The sequence below is a fragment of the Spermophilus citellus genome, assembly GCF_964194105.1.
Source record: "Spermophilus citellus genome assembly, chromosome: 13".
In the NCBI taxonomy this organism is placed as follows: Eukaryota; Metazoa; Chordata; class Mammalia; order Rodentia; family Sciuridae; genus Spermophilus; species Spermophilus citellus.
The window spans coordinates 67,997,115-68,019,211 of record NC_138193.1 but is presented as its reverse complement, the minus strand read 5'-3'; the positions used below and the strand labels follow the sequence as shown (position 1 = coordinate 68,019,211).

Here is a 22,097-nt window from a genome sequence, read left to right as displayed (position 1 = left end):
CATAACAAAAGCGACAACTAGACACAAGAAAAATGACTCAGAATGATCCACTCTGAGATATATCTTAATAAAGACTTTTAAAATAAAGAAAAAGTTCAGTCTTTCTAGGAAAAAGGTCAAAACACTTACATGGGCAACAAAATAAGATTGTTATCAGTCATCTAAAGCAAGATTTAAAAAAAATTAAAAAGAATGAAACTAAAATTTTAAGAAATTAAATTGTTTCTGCTTCTAAGCATGATGAGTAATGGAGGCGGGATTTACTTAGTATACCTTAATTTAAAAACAGGACTAAAAATATGTAAAAATGGTTTTCAGACATTAAACAATAGGCAACACAGGACATTGTTCCTTGAAAGAAGAAAACAAATTAAAAATCCTTATAATTGGCCAGCCTTACTCCCTGAAAAATATTTAGGCCACAGGTAAGGATGAGGAAACAAACAGCTAAACAGCCTCCCTAAACTGAGAAGAGAGGTTAAGTTAGAGGAGGCCAAAGCATGTAGAATTCACAAGATAATTAAGTACCAACAAGAAGAGAGATGCAAAGAGAGAGACAAGCACACACAGAGAAAACTCCCATGTACTTCAGAGAATTTCTTATGTGGTAGACATCAGCATGGATGTGAGAAAACCATTTAAACTGAGAACCATTTAAACCATTTAAACTGAAGAAAAGAGGATGTAAGTATTCTAGGAAATAGTGTATAAGCAGAATATGCAGAAATGTATTGCCTCACTGGTACAGCCAAATTAAACTAAATACTGTTCTGGTTTTGCCTAACAAAGCTTAAAAGCAAATCTTGAAAAGATTAAACTCTTTCCAAGTAATTTAACTGTAATGCACAACAAATCTCAAAAATACTTAGAAAACAAAAGCATCTAGCATGCACCAGGTAGATTTCATATCCGACACCAATTAAGATATATTAGGTATACAAGGAAGAAAAAATAAGAACCATAATGAGGAGAAAAATCAAGAGAAGCAGACACAAAAATAGCATAGATGATAGAACTGGTCAAAAAATAAAACAGTTTTATTTCATATGTTGAAGAAGAAAGAGGAAAGCATGATCACACTACAAAGAGGCAGGAAAGATATAAAAAATCTGAATTAATGAAATGAAAAAATACAACATCTGAGATGAAAAATATGCAAAATGGTATAAACAGCATATGAAACCTCGTAAAAGATATTAGTTTACTTGGAGACATAGCAACAAAATATATCCAAAATAAAACAGGAAGAGATGGAAGGGAAAAAACAATGGAACCAGCCCTACTTGGAACTTAAAGTGGCTTAATAGGCACATAAGTATTGGAAGTCCCCAACACATGAGAGAGGAAGGAACATATTTATAAAGAAATAACAGCTAATGTTTTTTTCCAAATTAAATGAAAATATAAACTCACAGATCAAAGAAGTTCCATATGCTATATTGGAAAAAAACATGAAGAAAATTACATCAAGATACAACACAAATTAGCTGAAACCAGTGATAAAAACCAGAGGAAGACAATATACAACAATATATAGAGGACAAAGCTAAGAGCACAGACTTCTCATAGGAAGAGTGCAAGGCTTAGTCGAACATCTTTATAGTACCAAATCAAAAAAGAAAAAAAAAAAAAAAACTCTGCCAACTAGATTTTACACCCAGTGAAATTATCTTATAAAGGCCAAATAAGCACATTTTCGACATAAAACAGCTAAAAGAATCCATCAGTAGCAGACATGTACTAACCTAAAATGTTAACAGAAAACCTTCAGGAACAAAGAAAATAAGATGCAAATGTGAATATATAATAAAAAATACCAGATACAGCAAATATATAGGTAAAGATATAAGATCTTTTATTTAAAAAATATATTTTTAGAGGATAATGACTTAAAAAATGGTGAACTGACTGTTGCAAAGCAATTTGAGCAATGAAATAGTATTAGTTTATAAACCAAAATATAAAATAAGTGCCCATAAATCATACTTGTGTAAATAAATAATTTTATGAAAAAATAAGGGAGAATAAACAAATTTCCCATGCAACATTTCAGATTAATCATAAAAGGGAAACTAATTCCCACTCTTTAAGTTGGGACTGCTTATAGTTACTTCTTTTCAGAGAGTATAATATTAAAAAGGGAGGAAACAGTGACTGCAGTGAAGAAGCCTGACAAATACTACATCAGCAAAATGATCAAGGCCAGGATCAATCATCATCAGTGATATTAATTGACTGTACCCTTAATAAAATGAAATGGTACTTTAACTCTGTGATCTTCCTCTTAAAAACCTATAAACTTAACTCAGGAGAAATATCAAACAAATTCCAATAAAGGAATATCCTATGATAGATCTAACTTGTACTTCCTCAAAAAATCAAGCCATTTCATATTCATAAAGGAGTCAAGGTCATCAAGAACATGAAAAGCCTGAGAAAATGTCATAGCCAATAGAAGCCTATGGAGATATGATAACTAAATGTAAGGTGGTATCTTAGGTGGGATCCCAGGAGAGAGGGAAAAAAAATTAGGTAAAGGTAAGGAAATTTTAATGAAGTATAAACTTAAATTAATAAATGTATAAATATTTTTAACATCAACCAAATCATTAATAATTAATTACAACAAACACACCATAGTAATATGAAGATGTTAATAATAACAGAGGGCTGGAGATGTAGTTCAGGGGTACAGCACTTGCCTAGCACACTCAATGCCCTGGTTTGATTTCCAGGACCAAAATAAAGAAATGATAGGAGAAACTATGTGGAAAAGGCAATGGTGATAGAAATGCAGTATCACCTGTTCAAATCTTCTTTAAATCTAAAACTATTTTTAGTTTATTAATTAATATAATCATCTAAACCAAAATTAATAACCACATTGGTTGGGCTGGGGATATAGCTCAGTTGGTAGAGTGCTTGTCTCGCATGCACAAAGCCCTGGGTTCAATCCCTAGCAACGTGCGCGCGCACACGTACACACACACACACACACACCACACACACACACACACACACAATAACCACATTGGTGGGATTATAAGAGAAAGTATGTGACAATAGCACAAGGACCAGCAGATAAATGAAACTATACTGTCGTATGATACTGGGCTGGTGGTGTGGCTCAGTGGTAGAGTGCTTGCCTAGCACGTGTGAGGCACTGGATTAGATTCTCAGCACTGCATATAAATTAATTAATTAATTAAATAAAGGTCCATCAACAACTGAAAATACATATTTTAAAAAAAAAGTACACTGTCACAAGATTTCTTAGGGAAGTGGTATACATGAAAGCAGATGGTGAAAAGTTAAAGATGCATACTGTGAGCCCTAAAGAAAACACAAAGAATGAGGGATAAAATCATATAGCTAATAAATCAATTTTGCATATAAAATAGAATCCTAATATTACTTTAAGGTAGATCATGACAGTTTTAAGATATATACTATAAACTTTTAAGCAACTACTTACAAAAACAAAAAACAAATACTTCTATGGCTTTGGTAAGTCCCCTGAAATTCTTGCATTGGAAAGTTAATCCCCTAAATCATATATTAATAGCCTATGGGAGATAATTAACAATTACAAGAGGCCAAGAGAATTGAGCCCATATGATGCCATTAGTGACTTGATAAGAAGAGCAACAGAGACCCAAGCCAGCAATCTTGCTCTTAAAACCATGTGAAGTTCTCTATCATGTAAAGATGAAACAAGAAGGCCTTAGCCAAAGATGATAAGAGGCCAGCATCATGCTCCTGACTTCTCAGCCTCCAGACCTATTAGTTAAACAAACAGCATTCTTTATAAATTATCCAGTTTGCAGTACAAAGTTGTAGCAACAGAAAACAGTCTGACAAACATATAGTAAAAAAGCTAATAAAGGAGATGAAACAGAATCATAAAAAGAATGTGCATGTAAAATGTAAATGCAGAAAAATAAGGAAAATAAGGAATGTAAAATGCAGGAATATAAACAAAATAAGGAATGTAAAATGCAGAAAAATAAGGAAAAATAAAGAACACATTAGACAAAAAGAAAACAGCAAAACAGAATATTTAAATCCAACCATATCAAAAATCACATTAAATGTAAATGGTCTAAGCATGCCCAAGTAAAAGGCAATGATTGTTAGACTCCGTAAAAAAGCAAAGTCCAGAAAGAAACTCACTGTAAAGATCCAAATAAGTTTAAAGTATGGAAAAAGAAACTAAACCAAAGAAAGCTGGCATCACTACATTTGTATCAGAAAATACAGATTTCAAAGAAAAGATTATTAGGAATAAAAAGGGTCGTTTCATAATTACAAAGAAATCAATTTTCCAAGAGTTTATGCCCCTAAAAGTTTATGTAAATAATAACAAAACTTCAAATTATGTGAACGACAAACTAATAAAAATGAAAGCAGAAACTTAAAAACTGAACAGGAGAAGAAAAGTGAAGGTACTAAGAAACAAAACTGACAATAGTACATTTTTCTATTGTATGCATGTACAAATACATTACCAAGAAATCCCACTATTATGAATGATTATAATGTACCAATAAAAATTTTAAAAGTAAAATAAGAAAACTTACTAGTTGGAGATTTTAACACTCCCTCAGTAATTGATAGAACAAGTAACACACAAAAATAAGGGTATAGAAAAACTCGAATAGTATTATAAATCAACTTGATCTAACTCATATTTATAGAAAACCCCACCCAATGGCAACATAATTTTTTTCAAGTATAAACAGAACATATACCAAAATAGACAAGATTCTGGGCCATAAAATAAGTCTCAGTAGATTTAAGGGTTAAAATCATAGAAGTTTGCTCTATAGCTAATACAATATTAAATTATAAGTCAATAACACAAAGGTATCTGGATAAACCTGTATCCAGATGCCCAGAGAAAAATAGATAAGGCACAAATTACCAATAGAAGGAAATGGAACAAAAAAGCATTTAAAAAATATATCCATGAATTATCTGACGACTTCTACCTTTAGGAGTTGGTGCCTGATGTCATTCCTTTTGAATATGGACTGTACTTGAAGACTTGCTTCTAACAAATAGAATAAAATATAGGTAAAATCGTGTGACTTAAGAGGCTAAGGAAAAAAGATAATGTGCAGCTTTCTGTTTGTTCTTTTATCACTCACTCTGAGATGCTAGCTGCTATGCTGTGATGACAGTCAAGCAATATTATGCAGGTCCACGTGATGCGAACATGAGGCTCCCTGTCAAAAGCAGAAGACTCAAGCTACTAGCCGTATGAATGAATAATCTTGGAAGCAAATCCTCAAACTATTCAACCTTTGAATAATCAAAGTCATCATCTTGGCAAACAACTTTCTTGCAAGTTCGTGACAGACTCAATCAAGATTTACCAATTAAATCGATCCCAAATTCATGATCCACTAAAACAGAGATGATTAGTGTTTGTAATTTTAAACCACTAAGGTTTGGAATTATCATACTGCAAAAGATAACCAATAAAAGAAGTATCATCACAGATCCTAAAGACAATAAGGGACTATTATAAATAATTTTAAGCTCACAAATTTAAAAACCGAGATGAAATGAACAAATTCTTTGATGAACACAAACTACCAAAACTCATTCAAGAAATAAGAATCTAATAATAGAAACTTTCACCAAAAAAAATTTTCTATTTGTAGTTCAAAGGAACTACAAATAGAAATTCCATAACTTCTAAAAAATGATGATGAGAAACACTACATGTCAGTATGTATAAGGACAACATCTGAAAGAGTGGGGGGTGCGCTTCTCCTCCCCTTTTCTCCTCCCCCTGCCAGCTGTTACCATGGAGCCCAATTGGTAACTTTCCTTATCTTAGAAATGTAGACATTTCTGTGAAGCCCAGTTCAAGGCCAGAGGACTTATGTATACATTTCTACAAACTACTATACTGGATAAATGTTTGTGAGGGGTGTCCAGCACCTGGAGTGCCAATTTCTTCCAGGCTAGTGGCCAAGTAAAATAGGGCAACACGAAAATACGGAGTTTATCTACATTGAACTCTTTTGTAGAGACTCTTTTGCTGACAGTCCTAAAATCAGCCATGGTGAAAATTTCTGGAGAAGCCCAGTTAAGATTTGTGTGTGTGTGTGTGTAGAGGAGGGGTGCCACTACAACATGACAAATTTAATTGAAGATTTTACATCAGAATAATGGGGAATGAAGGAAGTATAAAGTATGTAATTATACATACCATTAACAATATTTGAATATGGACTCTAGGTTAGAAAAGGTATTATACCATAATTAAATGTCCTGCTTTTAGTAAATGAACTATGCTTATATATAAATGTATCCCTGTTTTTATGAAGTGTATGCTTAAGTATTTAGGGATAACAAAAGAGTGTGTCTATGGTTTAATTTCAAATGGTTCAGGAAAATAATGAGTAGATATGCTCCCACAAACACATTCCACACTCAAGAATAAATCAAATGGGGCAAATGTAAACTGATGAACTTTAATAAATATACTAGAATTCTTTGGTCACCCTTGCTACTTCTCTATAAATATGAAATATGCAGAAAACATTTTTAGACAAATAATATTTAGATTGATATAAACATGCTGCTTAAACTGGGAGCTTTGGCCCACACCTTTAACCCCAGCTATTCAGAAGGCTGAGACAAAAGGATTGCAAGTTCAAGATCAGCTTAGGCAATTTAGGAGGACTCTGTTTCAAAATAAAATTTTAAAAAGGCTAGGGAATGTAGCTCAATGGTGAAGTGCAGGCCTAGCATGCAGGAGACCCTGGGTTCAATCCCCAGTAGTCCTAAGTATACAAATATGAAAGCTATTTAAGGAAGGTACAAATTAGAATTGTAACTTTGGGCAAAGGTCATTAAAAATTTCATCCAAGTCTGATGGCTGCACCTTTTCTAAAGGATGTTAGCAGATGCAGACACATATACAAAGTATTTCCCTCAAAAACTGCCTAAAACTAGGTGTAACAGGATTCCTTTAAAAAATAATAATAATTTAATGCTACTTTTTCAACTTTTCTAACCACTGTATGAAACCAAGTAGTATTTTTTTAACTAGGTAATTCAACAATTGAGGAAGGAACGGTAGGTTTTTCTTCCATATGTAATAATGAATTTTAATCTCTACTTTCTGTGATGGTCACATGAACTTGAAAGCAAATATAATCTTTCACTAATCACAGAACATTCTGATTAATTTCATCTTCTGAAACTCCTTGGGACAATTTTCATTTAGCAAGTGGATTTGATAATGCACTCAATATTTTTTGAGACAGGTTTTGAGAACATTTAAAAACATAAAGTAATTGCTAAGATATCATCCCTCTCCTTAAACAGTTATGTATGCTGTGCTTGGCTGGGAGGAGTGAAGGGGACAGGAATGAGTGTCATGTTCAGAGAGGAAAAGTCCATACTCAAAATCCTAACCTAAGATATCTTCCTACAACGTGAAAGGAAAATATACGGGATTGGAATCAGCCTGAGTTTAAGGGAAGGTGATGCAAGATTGTGGACAAGTTTTTCAACTTGTCTCCCCTGATCTGATTTCCTCAATTATCAAAACCAGAATATTTTTCTGCCAGAGGGCTGAGGCTTGAGACACTGTGCCTGGAAAACGCTCTACAAACTTCAAGACCTTGCACGACTTACTAGTGTAATGAACTCCGTATGAGAATGCTGGAATCGGTACAGGTAATTAATTCCGTTGTTGTCAAGATTTCCTACAAAACCTCGCAGCTAGAGGTGCTCAGGTACCCCGGACTCAGTGGCAGAGGAACAAACTGAGGTTTTCCCCCAAAAGGAACCCAAATAGCGGGGGCTGGTGGGTGACCAGCACGGAACGGAAGGGGGACGCCGCCTGGCGAAGGAAGACGGCGAGAGTCCGGCTTCGGGGAGCCGCTGTCCCACCAGCGTCTGGGACCCGTCCCGCTGCATCCCCTCCAGTCCGGGTCGCTAACCCCCGCCCGTGGCAGACTCCGGAGCCCCGGGCGCCGCACTGGAGGCTCTTTTAGCGAGAGTGCAACAACTGGGCGAGTACCTGAGCCGAAATGAATCCCTCATACACAGTTTTCGCCCGGTTCTGGGGCAGAAACAGCGGGAACTGGCGCAACAGGGTCCCCTCCATTCCCGCCATGGCGCCACAACGCCGGGCATGCGCAGTTCCGCCGGCGCCCGCTGGCCCGGGTCCCCGCAGCCAGTTTGGCGGGAAAAGCGGGACTTCAAGGGCGGAAGTGAGCATCCAGGCCCCTGTGCCCCATCTGAGCGCCTGGAAGAAGGCTCTCAGGCCACAGGTCTGGCTGCTGGGGATCCTTCTAGTCTTGATTGTTCAAAGAAGCTTTTGGTGATTTTATTTGCTTTTATTGAAAGACTGCTACAACTTCTGGGTTGCATTTCCTCCAGCACTGATGGATTTTACAGCCTGCATGTTGGACCACTTAATGCACTCCCCTTCTTCGCTGTTGTTCTCATTCAAGAGTGTCACCTATATGTCCTCAGCATGCACTATCACTTTTTCTGTATATAATAATAAATTATAATACATTCAAAATATCACGTACATTGCAGTATAGTTCTGTGCTTTACCATTTTTAATCAGATATTATATTTGAGAGACACATATAAACTGCTGAAAATTTGAGTCAACCTCTATCCAACTCAGGTTTTGGTGTACTACAAATGCAAACACATAAGCCAAAACATAAAGAAGTGCCGCAGTCTGGCTGGGCACAAAATCAGGAGCCACTCAAGCAGGAACAAACTTTATTTTTGAAACTGCCACCAATGCCCAGTACACTCCCACTACTGGTGGCATTCTCCCAGACCCCAACAGGAAGTCCCTCCTCCGGAATTCCCTCCTACCACACTTCCCCAATCAATGGGAACTATCCAGGAGTCCCTTAGCAGGCTGAGGTGGACAGCAGGGGTCTAATTCCATAAGAATGCAGATCTTAAAATAATCATATCATCTCAATGGCTTGCTGGCCTCACCTTTCAACAAAAAATGCCATGCATCATACTACTTGGCTATGGCTCTTAGCAAAGAAGTTTGCTGATAGATTAGATAAACTTAATTTTTCTCTGACAGCCCTTCCTATAGGTTTTTGTTGTTGTTGTTGTTTTGTTTTTTTGCTTTGTTTTGTTTTTTTTCCTAACTCAGGAATGGGATCTATTCCTTTTTACTAAGGGCTGATTAAATAAGAAACTTATTAATATTTACCATACGGCTATTTGATATTCCTATTAGTAGTCCATGCATCACATTTTCGAGTCCTGCTGTGTGTCAAACATCATTATAGTATGTCAATGGTTATGCAAAGATAAATAAAATACTCCCCTTCCATCTGTAGTGCCCTCAAATGAAATTGGACTTTGGAGGATTCTTTTTCATTTTCAGTACCTCAACCCTCACCACCACCAGGCTTCCCTGATGGAAATTCTACCCTTTCTTCAACATCATTCTCAAATGCCACCTCTTTTTAGAACTCTTTCTTATCTTCTGAAAGGTATTGCTCTATATATGTGTTAGGTCCTTAGGCCAAAGTAACTCCATTTTGAAAATCAGCACCTGCCCACCCAGGCATGTCTTTTGCTTAGGCCCACCCCAAGAGAGTCCCTAACTGCAGAAACCACAGCAAAGATGCAAAATAACAATCACGGTATCAGATGGATTATTTTTTAACTACTCTATTGTACATGACTATATAGTTAAGTTTTTCCAGCAGGTTGCTGCGCCTTGCAGAAGGGCAATCTGGCAGATATTCTCTGTCAATAAACCTTTGCTAGAACTCAGAGATGTGCCTCTCATAGATATTTGCACAGCTACCCTAACAATATGGTTTCTTCCTTAGTCCCTGATGATCATATTTCTTGTATTACAAACTTTATCAATAGCAAATGCTCATTTACAAATTCAACTACCATAAATAGTGATTTGGCTATGTCTTGCTTAAGAACTAACATGATATCTAGTAAATTTTCTGGGAATTTCTAAGTGGAATAAGTTAATTGTGAGGATTCAGAGGTAAGGACCCAATGCTTTTTGGCAATTATCTACATTGAACAGAGTAAGTGAGATGTAAGATTACAGGGAAAAGATTGCTGTCTAGAAGGTTGCCTCTCACCATACACCAAAATCTTGAATTTGACTCTTGATCCTAGGTTTCCAAGTGTGTGTAATTGTGAGAAATAAATTTCTGTTCTTTATAAATGCTTCAGTTTATGACATTTTTCTTACAACAGCCTGAATAGATTAAACTGACAAATGGCAAATAACATTTAACATTTAGCAAATGGTCAATGAATACCTACAATGCACTAGTCAAGAAACTATATGAAGACTTACAGATTTCATAATTCGACCATTACCTTAAGGTTTTCAATATTAAGTGGTGGACACTCATTATCATCATCAATTCATACATGGTATGCTGGTGTCATTGTTTATAAAAAGCCCAATAAAAATCAACTACAGAAAATATTCACTGTATTTAAAGATCAGCCAAGGAACTACTGTTATCATCATGATGACATGATTTCAAAATTGAAATCTCTGACCAATTATATAAGGATCATCACCAAATTTCAAGCTCTTCAAGGCATCCTTAGGCATGATTTCTTTAATACACTATGCCACAAAAGATAGTAGTATTTAAGTGCCATTAACTGTGGGAAAATATATTACATCATGGAAAAATCTCAAAACTTTTTTTTTTTTTTTTTTTTTTTTTTTTTTTTTTTTTTTTGCAGGGTAGGGGCACTGGGATTGAACTCAAGGGCACTCAACCCCTGAGCCACATCCCCAGCCCTATTTTTTGTATTTTATTTAGAGACAGGGTCTCACTGAGCTGCTTAGCACCTCACTTTTGCTGAGGCTGGCTTAGAATTCCCAATCCTCCTGCCTCAGCCTCCTCGAGCCATTTTGATGAATGAAAAGCGCAAGTTCTGTCATGGTTTGTTTACTATTCTAACATTTATGTTAACATAAGAAAACATACTGTGTTGCTAGTAGTGGTTACATTTGGGAGGGAAATAAGGTACAAAGAATAAGCATAAGAGCCAGAGGAGACTTTCATCTGTTACATTTAATTTTCTTAGTTTAAGCATTTGATACCAATGGGAAAACAAGACTTAAAAGGTGGAGGGAGAGGAGGGAAGGAGGAGGAGGAGGAGGAGAAAAGTAAACCAGGTCAGTGGATCAGTGGAGAGGAACTGTGGACACCTTTGTTCCCACAACTCCCAACCCTTTCTTACATCATCTTCAGTTAGCCTAGTTGCATCTTATACTTTCTTCTACTTGGAAAATTTCTTCAGGATGTACTTGATCTTGATCTCATCAAATCTCAAACACAGAAATTCAGATCCCTGTATAGTTTTCCTGAGTTCCAGCTTTATATGGCAACAAGGGTATATATTTGAGACGAGGGCCTTAATGTACCATCACCTCTTCATCTCAGGCCCCAAAGTCTGTTGTCTCAACAGCTATTGTTCAAGAAGCTCTCTTAGATTTCTGTCTTGTGGCTCTTTCAGAATTTAGAATTGACAGCAACTTGGTCAGATGCATTCCTGCCTTATTTTTGGGTTTCAGCAAGCAAGAATATCTCCAGATAATTGAAATCTACGTTTGCATGTGAAGACAACTTAAGAATCCTGGAATCTTCATCAGAAAGGGACAGAACTCCTCCAGGGAACCCTCTAGATAGAGTTGGCTCTGTAACAGCTCCTCCATGATGTCTGGTGGTACTCGTGGCAAACATCATAGGCCACGTTTCTTAGCAGTCAACTCAGGCTTACACTTCTTGAGCTTTCGGGAGAAGCTTAGTCTGTAAAGGCCCTGCACCTGCCTATGGCTGAGTACTGCCTATTTTAAAGGAAAATTATTAGTGTTAAAAATTCTTTTTTAAAAAAACAAATTTTAATTTCACAGGTGTACTAAAATTAATTTGTATTTTGTTGCTTAACTGAAGTGAATATGACCTACATAAAAATAAAGAATAGAAATCAGATATATTGGTAACATTTATAGGAAGCAATAAAAATCAATTTTCAACATCTATACAATAAAGAAATATGCCTTGAATAAAGTAAGAAAGCAAAGAAATTACATTTTTCATCCTAAAATGTCCTTCAATTTTGAAAAATAAATAAGATTTGGTTGTGTCCTAAGCCATGCTTTTACAGACTCCTTTGTTAATAGAGATAGGACTTATTAAAACATATCTATGGACAAATTAAATAAGTAACAAATTATCTGTAATAAGAAAATGTTTGATTTTATAAATTTTTGACAAATAGTTAAATTAACAAGAGTGAATTGAATTTTGTTCCAGAATTCAAAAATGATTGTATACATATATATTTTTTAAATAAAACAATTCAATTATCTTTATAAAAATTTAGCAAGAACTACAACTATCTTATATTTGATAAAGGGACTAAAAGCATGCAATGGAGGAAGGATAGCATCTTCAACAAATGGTGCTGGGAAAACTGGAAATCCATATGCAACAAAATGAAACTGAATCCTTTTCTCTCGCCATGCACAAAAGTTAACTCAAAATGGATCAAGGAGCTTGATATCAAATCAGAGACACAGCGTCTAATAGAAGAAAAAGTTGGCTACGATCTACATACTGTGGGGTCGGGCCCCAAATTCCTCAATAGGACACCCATAGCACAAGAGTTAACATCTAGAATCAACAAATGGGACTTACTCAAACTAAAAAGTTTTTTCTCAGCAAAAGAAACAATAAGAGAGGTAAATAGGGAGCCTATGTCCTGGGAACAAATCTTTACTCCTCACACTTCAGATAGAGCCCTAATATCCAGAGTATACAAAGAACTCAAAAAATTAGACAATAAGATAACAAATAACCCAATCAACAGATGGGCCAAGGACCTGAAAAGACAATTCTCAGAGGAGGACATACTATCAATCAACAAGCACATGAAAAAATGCTCACAATCGCTAGCAGTCAGAGAAATGCAAATCAAAACCACCCTAAGATACCATCTCACTCCAGTAAGATTGGCAGCCATTAGGAAGTCAAACAACAACAAGTGCTGAGGATGTGGGGAAAAGGGTACACTTGCTCATTGTTGGTGGGACTGCAAATTGGTGCAGCCAATTTGGAAAGCAGTATGGAGATTTCTTGGAAAGCTGGGAATGGAACCACCATTTGACCCAGCTATTCCCCTTCTCTGTCTATTCCCTAAAGACCTAAAAAGAGCATGCTACAGGGACACTGCTACATCGATGTTCATAGCAGCACAATTCACAATAGCAAGACTGTGGAACCAACCTAGATGCCCTTCAATAGATGAATGGATTAAAAAATGTGGCATCTATACACAATGGAGTATTACTCTGCATTAAAAAATGACAAAATCATAGAATTTTGAGGGAAATGGATGGCATTAGAGCAGATTATGCTAAGTGAAGCCAGCCAATCCCTAAAAAACAAATGCCAAATGTCTTCTTTGATATAAGGAGAGTAACTAAGAACAGAGTAGGGACGAAGAGCATGAGAAGAAGATTAACATTAAACAGGGATAAGAGGTGGGAGGGAAAGCGAGAGGGAAGGGAAATTGCATGGAAATGGAAGGAGATCCTCATGGTTATACAAAATTACATACAAGAGGAAGTGAGGGGAAAGGGAAAAATAATACAAGGGGGATAAATGAATTATAGTAGAGGGAGTAGAGAGAGAAGAGGGGAGGGGAGGGGAGGGGAGCGGGGATAGTAGAGGATAGGAAAGGCAGCAGAATACAACAGACACTAGTATGGCAATATGTAAATCAATGGAAGTGTAACTGATGTGATTCTGCAATCTGTATACGGGGTAAAAATGGGAGTTCATAACCCACTTGAATCAAAATGTGAAATATGATATGTCAAGAACTATGTAATGTTTTGAACAACCAACAATAAAATAAATAAATAAATAAATAATTTTAAAAAAATTTAGCAAGACTGGGCTGGGATTGTGGCTCAGTGGTAGAGTGCTTGCCTGACATTTGTGAGACACTGGGTTTTTGATTCTCAGCACCACATATAAATAAATAAAACAAAGGTCTATAAACAACTAAAAAATTTTAGCAAACATAAATAGTCAATATTAGCAAGTCTATGGAGAAACAAATATAATCATACATTGCTGATAGTTATTTGTAATGGTAAATGCTTTTAAAAAGTAATCTACTTATAAACATAAAATTTAAAAGTGGTGTTTTTTTGTTATTTGTTTGTTTTTTAGTAAATACCACTTATGGGAGTATATCAGCCCCCCCCCCAAATAAGTGCAGAACTCTTTATGGAAATAGGAGACAATCAAATTTTCAATAAGCTAGAAATGGTTAAGTTACAGTAACATGATTGTATACATTTTAAATTTGTTCAATTGTCTGAAAGTGATATATCTTACCTTGGTGTGCATAGTTTGGTAGAAGGCACAACCTAAATTTTATTATCTTCTATTATTCTGAACCTCAGAAAAACAGTGTAGATTCATAATGTAAAAATTGAAGAACCCCATTGAATAAGCAAATGAATTCACCCAACAAAGATAATGCCCCATAGCCAATCCCCTCCCCAAAATAGCCTTAGTTTTTGCTTAGTTAATTTTCAACTACTCTATCCAAATGTAATTTCATGTACTGTAGAGAATATATTGAGCTCAAAACCATAGTTCTTAAGTATCCTAAATGTAACAACAATCATATCAGATATGACTATGGATAATAAAGTACAAAGAAGAGTCCTTGGGAGAGAGAGGGGAAGAGGCAAGGACAACAGGGAATAACAGACTTCTTCCAATGAGCACACTCAAAACTGAGTCAAGAAACATTTTCTGCTACTAGAGAGGGGCTCTGTCTAGTCCTTATGCTTCCAGTTTCATAATTGTTATGAAAAAGTAAGTGTTTTGTATTTCCTACTATTCACTTTTCCAAATGGGTAAGCACTGGAATTTGGATTGGATTTATCCTATCCTTCCCCCTCCATTGGATTTTGAATGGGTGGTTGTGTGTGCATAGCCAGGGGGTGGTGGCAGTGTTATGGTTTAGATTGAGGTGTCCCCCCAAAATCTCATGTGTGAAACAATGCAAGAAAATTTAGAGGTGAAACGACTCGGTCATGAGAGCCTTAACCTAATCAATGTATTAATCACCTGATGGAGATTAACTGGGTGGTTAACTACAGGTAGGTAGGGTTCCACTGGAGCCATCTCTCTTTGCTTCCTAGTGTCTACATTCCTTGCTGCTTTCCTCTGCTACACCCTTCCATCATGATGTTCTGCCTCACCTCAGGCACAGAGCAATGGAGTTGACCATCTGTGGATTGAGACCTCTAAAACCATGAGACCCAACTAAACTTTTCCTCCTCTATAATTGTTCCTGTTCAGTCTTTTGGCCAGAGCAGGGGAAAAGCTAATGAAAACAGGTAGTGACCAAAGGAATCTAAATCTAGATTCTAACGGAGAGGACGTGCCTTACTGGAAGATCCTGAAATTGGAGAAGAATGCAGTGATGACATGCTGTGTTGTCCCCTTAGGAAGAAGAGTATGCCTCATGTGTGGGAAGAAGAAGGATATTTGGTGGAGAGAAGTAAGCTAGAGGAGAGACTGTTTTTCACTCATCAAACTTATTTTCTCTTTCTTCTGGGCCCCAAACTAAACCACACTCCAACCTTTCTTGCAGTTTGATGTGGCCAAGTGACTGAGTTGTAGCCAATGCTATATGGGTGGCTCTTATAACTTTCTATACTTAATTCAACATTTTCTTTTCTTGTCCACTAGGTTGAATCAAAGGATTCTGAGGCCCTGGGGGATGATAAAGGCACAAGATGGAATAAAGCTATGTCTTCCAATTGAATTGATATGAGGGAGAAATAAACTTTTTTTAATGTGAAGGCAATGAAATCATGGGTTCATTTGCTACACCAGCATTTAGTATGCATTACTGTAAAACAGTGGGGATCAAATTACTATGGAATTTAGATTTCACTTGAACTTCTAAAAGTAAAGTAACAGCTTGATTGTAAAAAGTCAAATATTTATAACATGCCCTTTGGAACTATTTAAACTCACATTGAAAATTTTAGATGGCAACAGGAATATGTGCAATTTAAGAATTTAATTTGGGGGACATATGACTGAAAATGTTTAAAGAAAACTGCTCTGAGGCACCACCGTTATTCTTCAGTTTATTCCTGTAAAGAAACCTAGATCATACTGTGCAGATTAAGAATCCACACTCCGACACAACCAAGGAAGCCAGAACAACTAACCTGGGTAAACAATTACAAATTACTATTTATTAATTTTTTTATTGTACCACTTCTGTTTGAAAACACATTAGCTCCATTTAGGAGAAATAAAATTGAATTTAAGAATACTTGGTACTACGGATGAGTAATATATTCTTAGCAAGTTTCAGTAACATTTTTTTTTTGAGCTTGCTCTTAACTTTTTTTTAACCTCTTATTTCCAAAGTGAGTAATTTTAAGGACTTAAAAACTCAGAAGGAAAAAGAAGTTATTAAAAAGTGAAAAAGAAAACCTTTTAAAAATGAAAAGTTTTTAAGCTTCTGAGGTAAATGTATTTTAAGCTGACTTTTTAAATATTTTAAGTAGCAGTTGCAATGGATGACTTCAATGGACTGAAGTATTAGCATACTTTCATTGTTTAAGAGATCTAGAAAAAGATAGTTGTATCAAAAGTAAATTTTCCTCTCTCATAATATCATCAAGTTTCTATTGCCTCAGATACAGTTGGTTCATTATCAAACTACTTTAAAACCTGTATTATCCTGCTATTCAAATAATTTTAAAGAAATTTTTGCATTTACAAAACTTTAACATCAAATAATAATGGCAATAAAATAGAAATATATATCTGATACACTCAGTAATTACTTTGTATCAAATCATCCTAATGAACTTACTCCATAAAAGAAAACCCTATTTTAGCAACTAAAATAAACTAATGATTACATTTAGATAGTTTGATTACTTATCTTTTCAATAATCCTGACTACTAAAAACTTTTCCTATTAAAAATGTAGTCAACTATGGACATAGCCAAATTATTTTTTATTTACTGAATCAAAAGTGTGTGTGTGTGTGTGTGTGTGTGTGTGTGTGTGTGTGTGTGTGTGTCTGAATTAAATTACTAAGACAAGAGAACACAATTGACCTGATTTATCCAAATTTGGAAATCTTTCAGTGAAGTTTACCAATGCTTTCCAAACCTCCACTATATACTATCATTTTCAGGGATGGTATGCATTGCAGCTCTCCCTCCCTATAAGATTGACAAGTATTGTCCCACCCAAGAATGCTGTCCATTGACAGTGTTTACCAATAAACTCTTTCCATGTCTTTGCTAAAAAATTAGCTGACTGGTCCAAAGTCAAGCTCTGTTTCTAAGGTAGAGCTTATCTAATGGCTACTCATGAAAAGGTATAAAGGACTCTTCCTTTCACCTCATGGGGTGAGGGGAGGGAGTGACTCTGAAGGGCTATCTTAGCTTCAGAGCATCTCCTGCAGTCATGTGAAGTTTTTGTGTACCTCAACCATGATCCATCTTCTCCCTCTATTAAGTCCTGCTTCTTTCCCTGCCCCTACAGGTGCTGTTCCCACAAGAACTTCCGAATAAACTCCCTCCTAATAAAGTTTCTTTGTCACAGTCTGCTTCACAGAGAACTCAACTTGTGGCCATTATTAACTAACATCTGAATAAATACATGCGCAGGATAGCTTCGAGCATTGTCCAGGGATAATAATCTAATAAGGATGATTACTTTCAGCTGTTAAGTTTTCAAAAACACTTTCATGCATGTTCTGTCTTTTGGGCTTTCCAGTTACACTGTGAAGTCGCAGGAGCAAGGATGACTATGCACATTTTACAGCGTTTTAAACCAAAGCTTGGAAAGAAATGACTCCTAGAATCAAGGCAGAAGTTGCTATTCATGTTTTCTCCAAATTTGCTTCTTTGCTTCTAACACTACTTTTCTAAAAGACTTTTCATTCACAATTACTATAAAACTCTAACTCAAGAAGTTTTGTATTTCCCTAACTCAAAAATTGTAGTAACTTTATAGTCGTCTTGGCAACATGAAATTCCAATACCATACCATATGCAGATTTTTCTAGATGGTATCCCCAAGCTCATTGCCCACATATACATAATTTGCCTCTGTCCTTTCTTGTTTTCAATTATTGAGCACCTGCTATAAATGAGACATAACATTTCTTGAGAATATGATGTGCCAGGCATTTTAGTAAATTTTTTGTATGCATAACTTCATCGTAACCCTGTGACAACTCTATGATTTTAATTCTATCACTTCCATTATATAAGTGAGGAAACTGAAGCTTAGGCAGTATGTCACGACACTGGGACTTGATCAAACTTAGGTTGATCTAATTCCAAAATCCATGCTCTTTGCCTCTGTACTAGAAGAGAGAGGAATGAGACATGATTGCTGCTGTCTAGGATTTACTGTTTAGTACAGGAAGATACTATAACCCTTGATTATACCTTTATAACAGTTTTATTGTGATATAATTCATATATCATATAATCTGCTCACTTAAATCGTATAATTCAATCATTTAAATAAATTCAGAGTTGTGTAGCATCACAATTTTAGAACATATTTAGCTCTCCAAAGAAAACCTCTACTTATTAGCTGTCACTTCCCATTTCCCATACTTCTATCCTGAGCCAATCACAAATCTGATTTCTCTTTCTATAGATTTACCTATTCTCTACATTTCATATAATTGGAATCATGGAAGAGATGAATTTTCTTGACCATCTTCTTTCATTTAACATTATGTTTTTGAGGTTCAGCTATGCTGTACCTTCTCTCAGACCTCAATTATGATTGAATATTATTCCATTGTATGGATATGCCACATTTTATTTATGTGCCCATTGATTAGTTCACAGACATTTTGGTTAAAACCTCCAATAAAGCATTAATTTCTAGGACATATAAAGAACTCAAAAAGCTTAACACCAAAAAAAACATATAACCCAATCAATAAGTGGGCTAAGGAACTGAACAGACACTTCACAGAAGAAGAAATACATTTGATCAACAAATATATGAAAAGGTGTTCAACATCTCTAGCAATTGGAGAAATGCAAATCAAAACTACTCCAAGATTTCAATTCACTCCTATCAGAATGGCCATCATCAAGAATACAGACAATAATAAATGTTGGCAAGGATGTGGTGGAAAAAAGGTACACTCATATATTGCTGGTGGGACTGCACATTGGTGCAACCACTACAGAAGGCGGTATGGAAATTCCTCAGAAAATTGGGAATGGAACCACCATTTGACCCAGCTATCCCACTCCTCGGTTTATACCCAAAGGGCTTAAAATCAGCATACTATAGTGACACAGCCACATCAATAACAATTCAATTCAAAATAGCTACACTATGCAACAAACCTAGATGTCCCTCAATAGATGAATGAATAAAGAAAATGTGGTATATATACTCAATAGAATGGTATATATTACTCAACTTTAAAGAAGAATAAAATTATGGCTTTTGCCAGTAAATTGTTGGAGTTGGAGAATATCATGCTATGCAAAATAAGCCAATTCCACAAACCAAAGGCCGAATGTTTTATCTAATATGCAGATGCTAATTCACAATAAGGTCGGGGAGCACTAGGGAGGAATAGTGTTATCTTAGATTATGTAGAGGAAAGTGATGGGAGTGAAGGTGAGGGATAGGAAAGATAAAATGAAACAGACATTATTACTGTATGAATATATGTGACTACGTGACCAATATGATTTTGCAACATGTACACTCAGAAAAATGAGAAATTATATCCCATTTGTGAATGATATCTCAAAGTGCATAAATGCATACTACTGTCATGTATAACTAATTAAAACAAATAAAAAAGAATAATCCTGCTAATAACATTCAATGTCTGAGATTTTATATGGATGTATGTTTTCATTTCTTTTGGCTATTCACTTAGAGAGGAATTACTGGGATGTAAAGTAGTTTTAGAGAGATTTAACCTTCTTAAAAAACTGCCATCCTGTTTTCCAAACAGTTCACCTGTTTAAGTTTCCCCTAGAAGTTTATGAGGCCTCCAATTTCTCCACTTTCTCCACAATAGTTGTTGTTATATTCCTATTTGTTTACAGCTATCTTAGTTGGTGTGAAGTAATATCTCATTGTGGCTGATTAGTAGTTCCCTGGTGATTAAAGATTTGAGCGTCTTTTTATGTGGTTATTGGTCATTGGTATACGTTCTTTTCAGCTTATCGCTCCAAACATGGGACCTTCACACTATAAGCAAGCTGGGTGAGGGTGATCAGAAGCCCCAGTATTCTGGGTCCCTACAGTTCCTAGAGGGATAGGTGGAGGAAGGGAGCCTGTGACTTCTCAGCTGTACTCACTAGAATTCAGGCTTTGCTACTTGAAGCTACAAGGGGTAGCCTATCCCTTCCAGTGGTATAGGATGTCCCTTATCTGTGAAGTGAGGGAAATGGGAGCCACATCTAAGTGACACACATCTAAGTGGATCTTCCAAGAGACTAAGCTGGAAAGCAGGAAGGGAAAGAGCAAGTCATGGCTCAAATGACACAGTCAGCTGTTATTATTGAAAATTAGTAGATTTTCTTGAATAGATATTTCTTCCTTTAAGAAGAAACCATATGTCTTTAACTTCTAGAGACATTAAATGTTTTCCTTTTTTAAAATAATTTTCACCAGTTGTGATTGTTTTTCTGTGAAACAGTCCCCAACAGGTCTTTCTGCCTCTTTTTCAGAAGTGGAAATTTCACTTGATTATATTTGAGATGCAAATAGTTAAAGTTGGGTCTTAGGAATCAAACTAAGTGGATCTACGTCCAGGCTCAAAGTCCACTAATGTATAACTCTGGGCAAATTACGTAAGTCTTCTGTTCCTCTGTTTCCTTCTTCATAAAATATGGAAAAATAAAATATATGCCTTGTTTTAGTCAGGTTGTTTGTTTGTTTGCTGCTGTGACCAAAAGGCCCAACAAGAACAATTTTATTTGGGGATGCCTGGTTTCAGAGGTCTCCATAGCCAGCCAATTCCATTCCTGGGGGCTCCAAGTGAGGCAGGATATCATGGCAGAAGAGTGTGGTAGAGGGAAGTGGCTCAGGACATGATCAGGAAGCAGAGAGAGGGACTCCATTCACTAGATACAAAATGGAAATCCCAAAGGCACACCCCTAATGTCCCACCTCTTTCAGCCACAGTTACCTACTTTCAGTAATCACTCAGTTAATCCCATCAGGGGATTAATACACTGGTTGGGTTAAGACTGTTAGAACCCAATCATTTCACCTCCAAGCCTTCATGCATTGTCTTACACATGAGCTTTTGGGGGACATCTAATATCTAAACCATAACATACCTCTAGGACTGTTGCGAGTATTAATGAGATGTATGTAACATGGCTTAGCACATTGCTCTCAACAGATGTCAGCAATTATCTATAATAATGATTTTAATAGTAGTTATTATTATTTTCATGCCCCACCAAGAATTAAACATGAAAGGTTTCTTTTTTCTCTTCTTCTTCTCGTTCCTACTAAAAGTGATGCCCACAGAGAACTAGTTACTGAAGCACTGAAGTTAGTTCCTCTTCCCAAAGGGAAATACCTATCTTCTGGAGTAGCTGAGAGAAAAAAAAAAGTCAGAATGTGTACTTTGCTACTTTACTAGATAAAAATATAAATTACCCAGTGTGTGTGTGTGGGGGGGGGGGAACATCCAAGGGTAGTAGATCCAAAATCACAAGAAGCAGACACCTGAACTGGCTTTAGTGTGGTGCTTCTGTGGTGGGCAGGGTGAGGGGCAGCAGGCAAGGAGGAGGATGTTTTGGACCTTATATTGGAAGAGCCAAACCTTAAGCGTCTGGGAGCCTACTAAAACTAATACTGGCAGAACTGAGCCCTGATGGAGGCTATTTCTCTCTCCAACTCTAGAGCAGCCTGAGTAAAGTGCTGCATTAATAGCAGGTCTGTATTCCCCATATCAGTGGTTTCCAGTCAGAACAGTGTTGATCCCCATCCTC

At 36.1% G+C, this 22,097-nt stretch overlaps 1 protein-coding gene across 2 annotated transcripts in view; it reads right to left on the bottom strand.

The window, feature by feature from the left end:
- Positions 1–8,152, bottom strand: part of FANCL (FA complementation group L) — a 63,643-nt gene extending 55,491 nt beyond the window's left edge. For both annotated transcript variants that reach the window (XM_081265564.1, XM_081265563.1), the window contains exon 1: positions 8,048–8,152. In XM_081265564.1, coding sequence (XP_081121690.1) covers positions 8,048–8,143 — 96 coding nt within the window. In that variant the 5' untranslated portion in view covers positions 8,144–8,152. The remainder of the gene's footprint in view (positions 1–8,047) is intronic.
- Between the last annotated feature and the right edge of the window lie 13,945 nt (positions 8,153–22,097).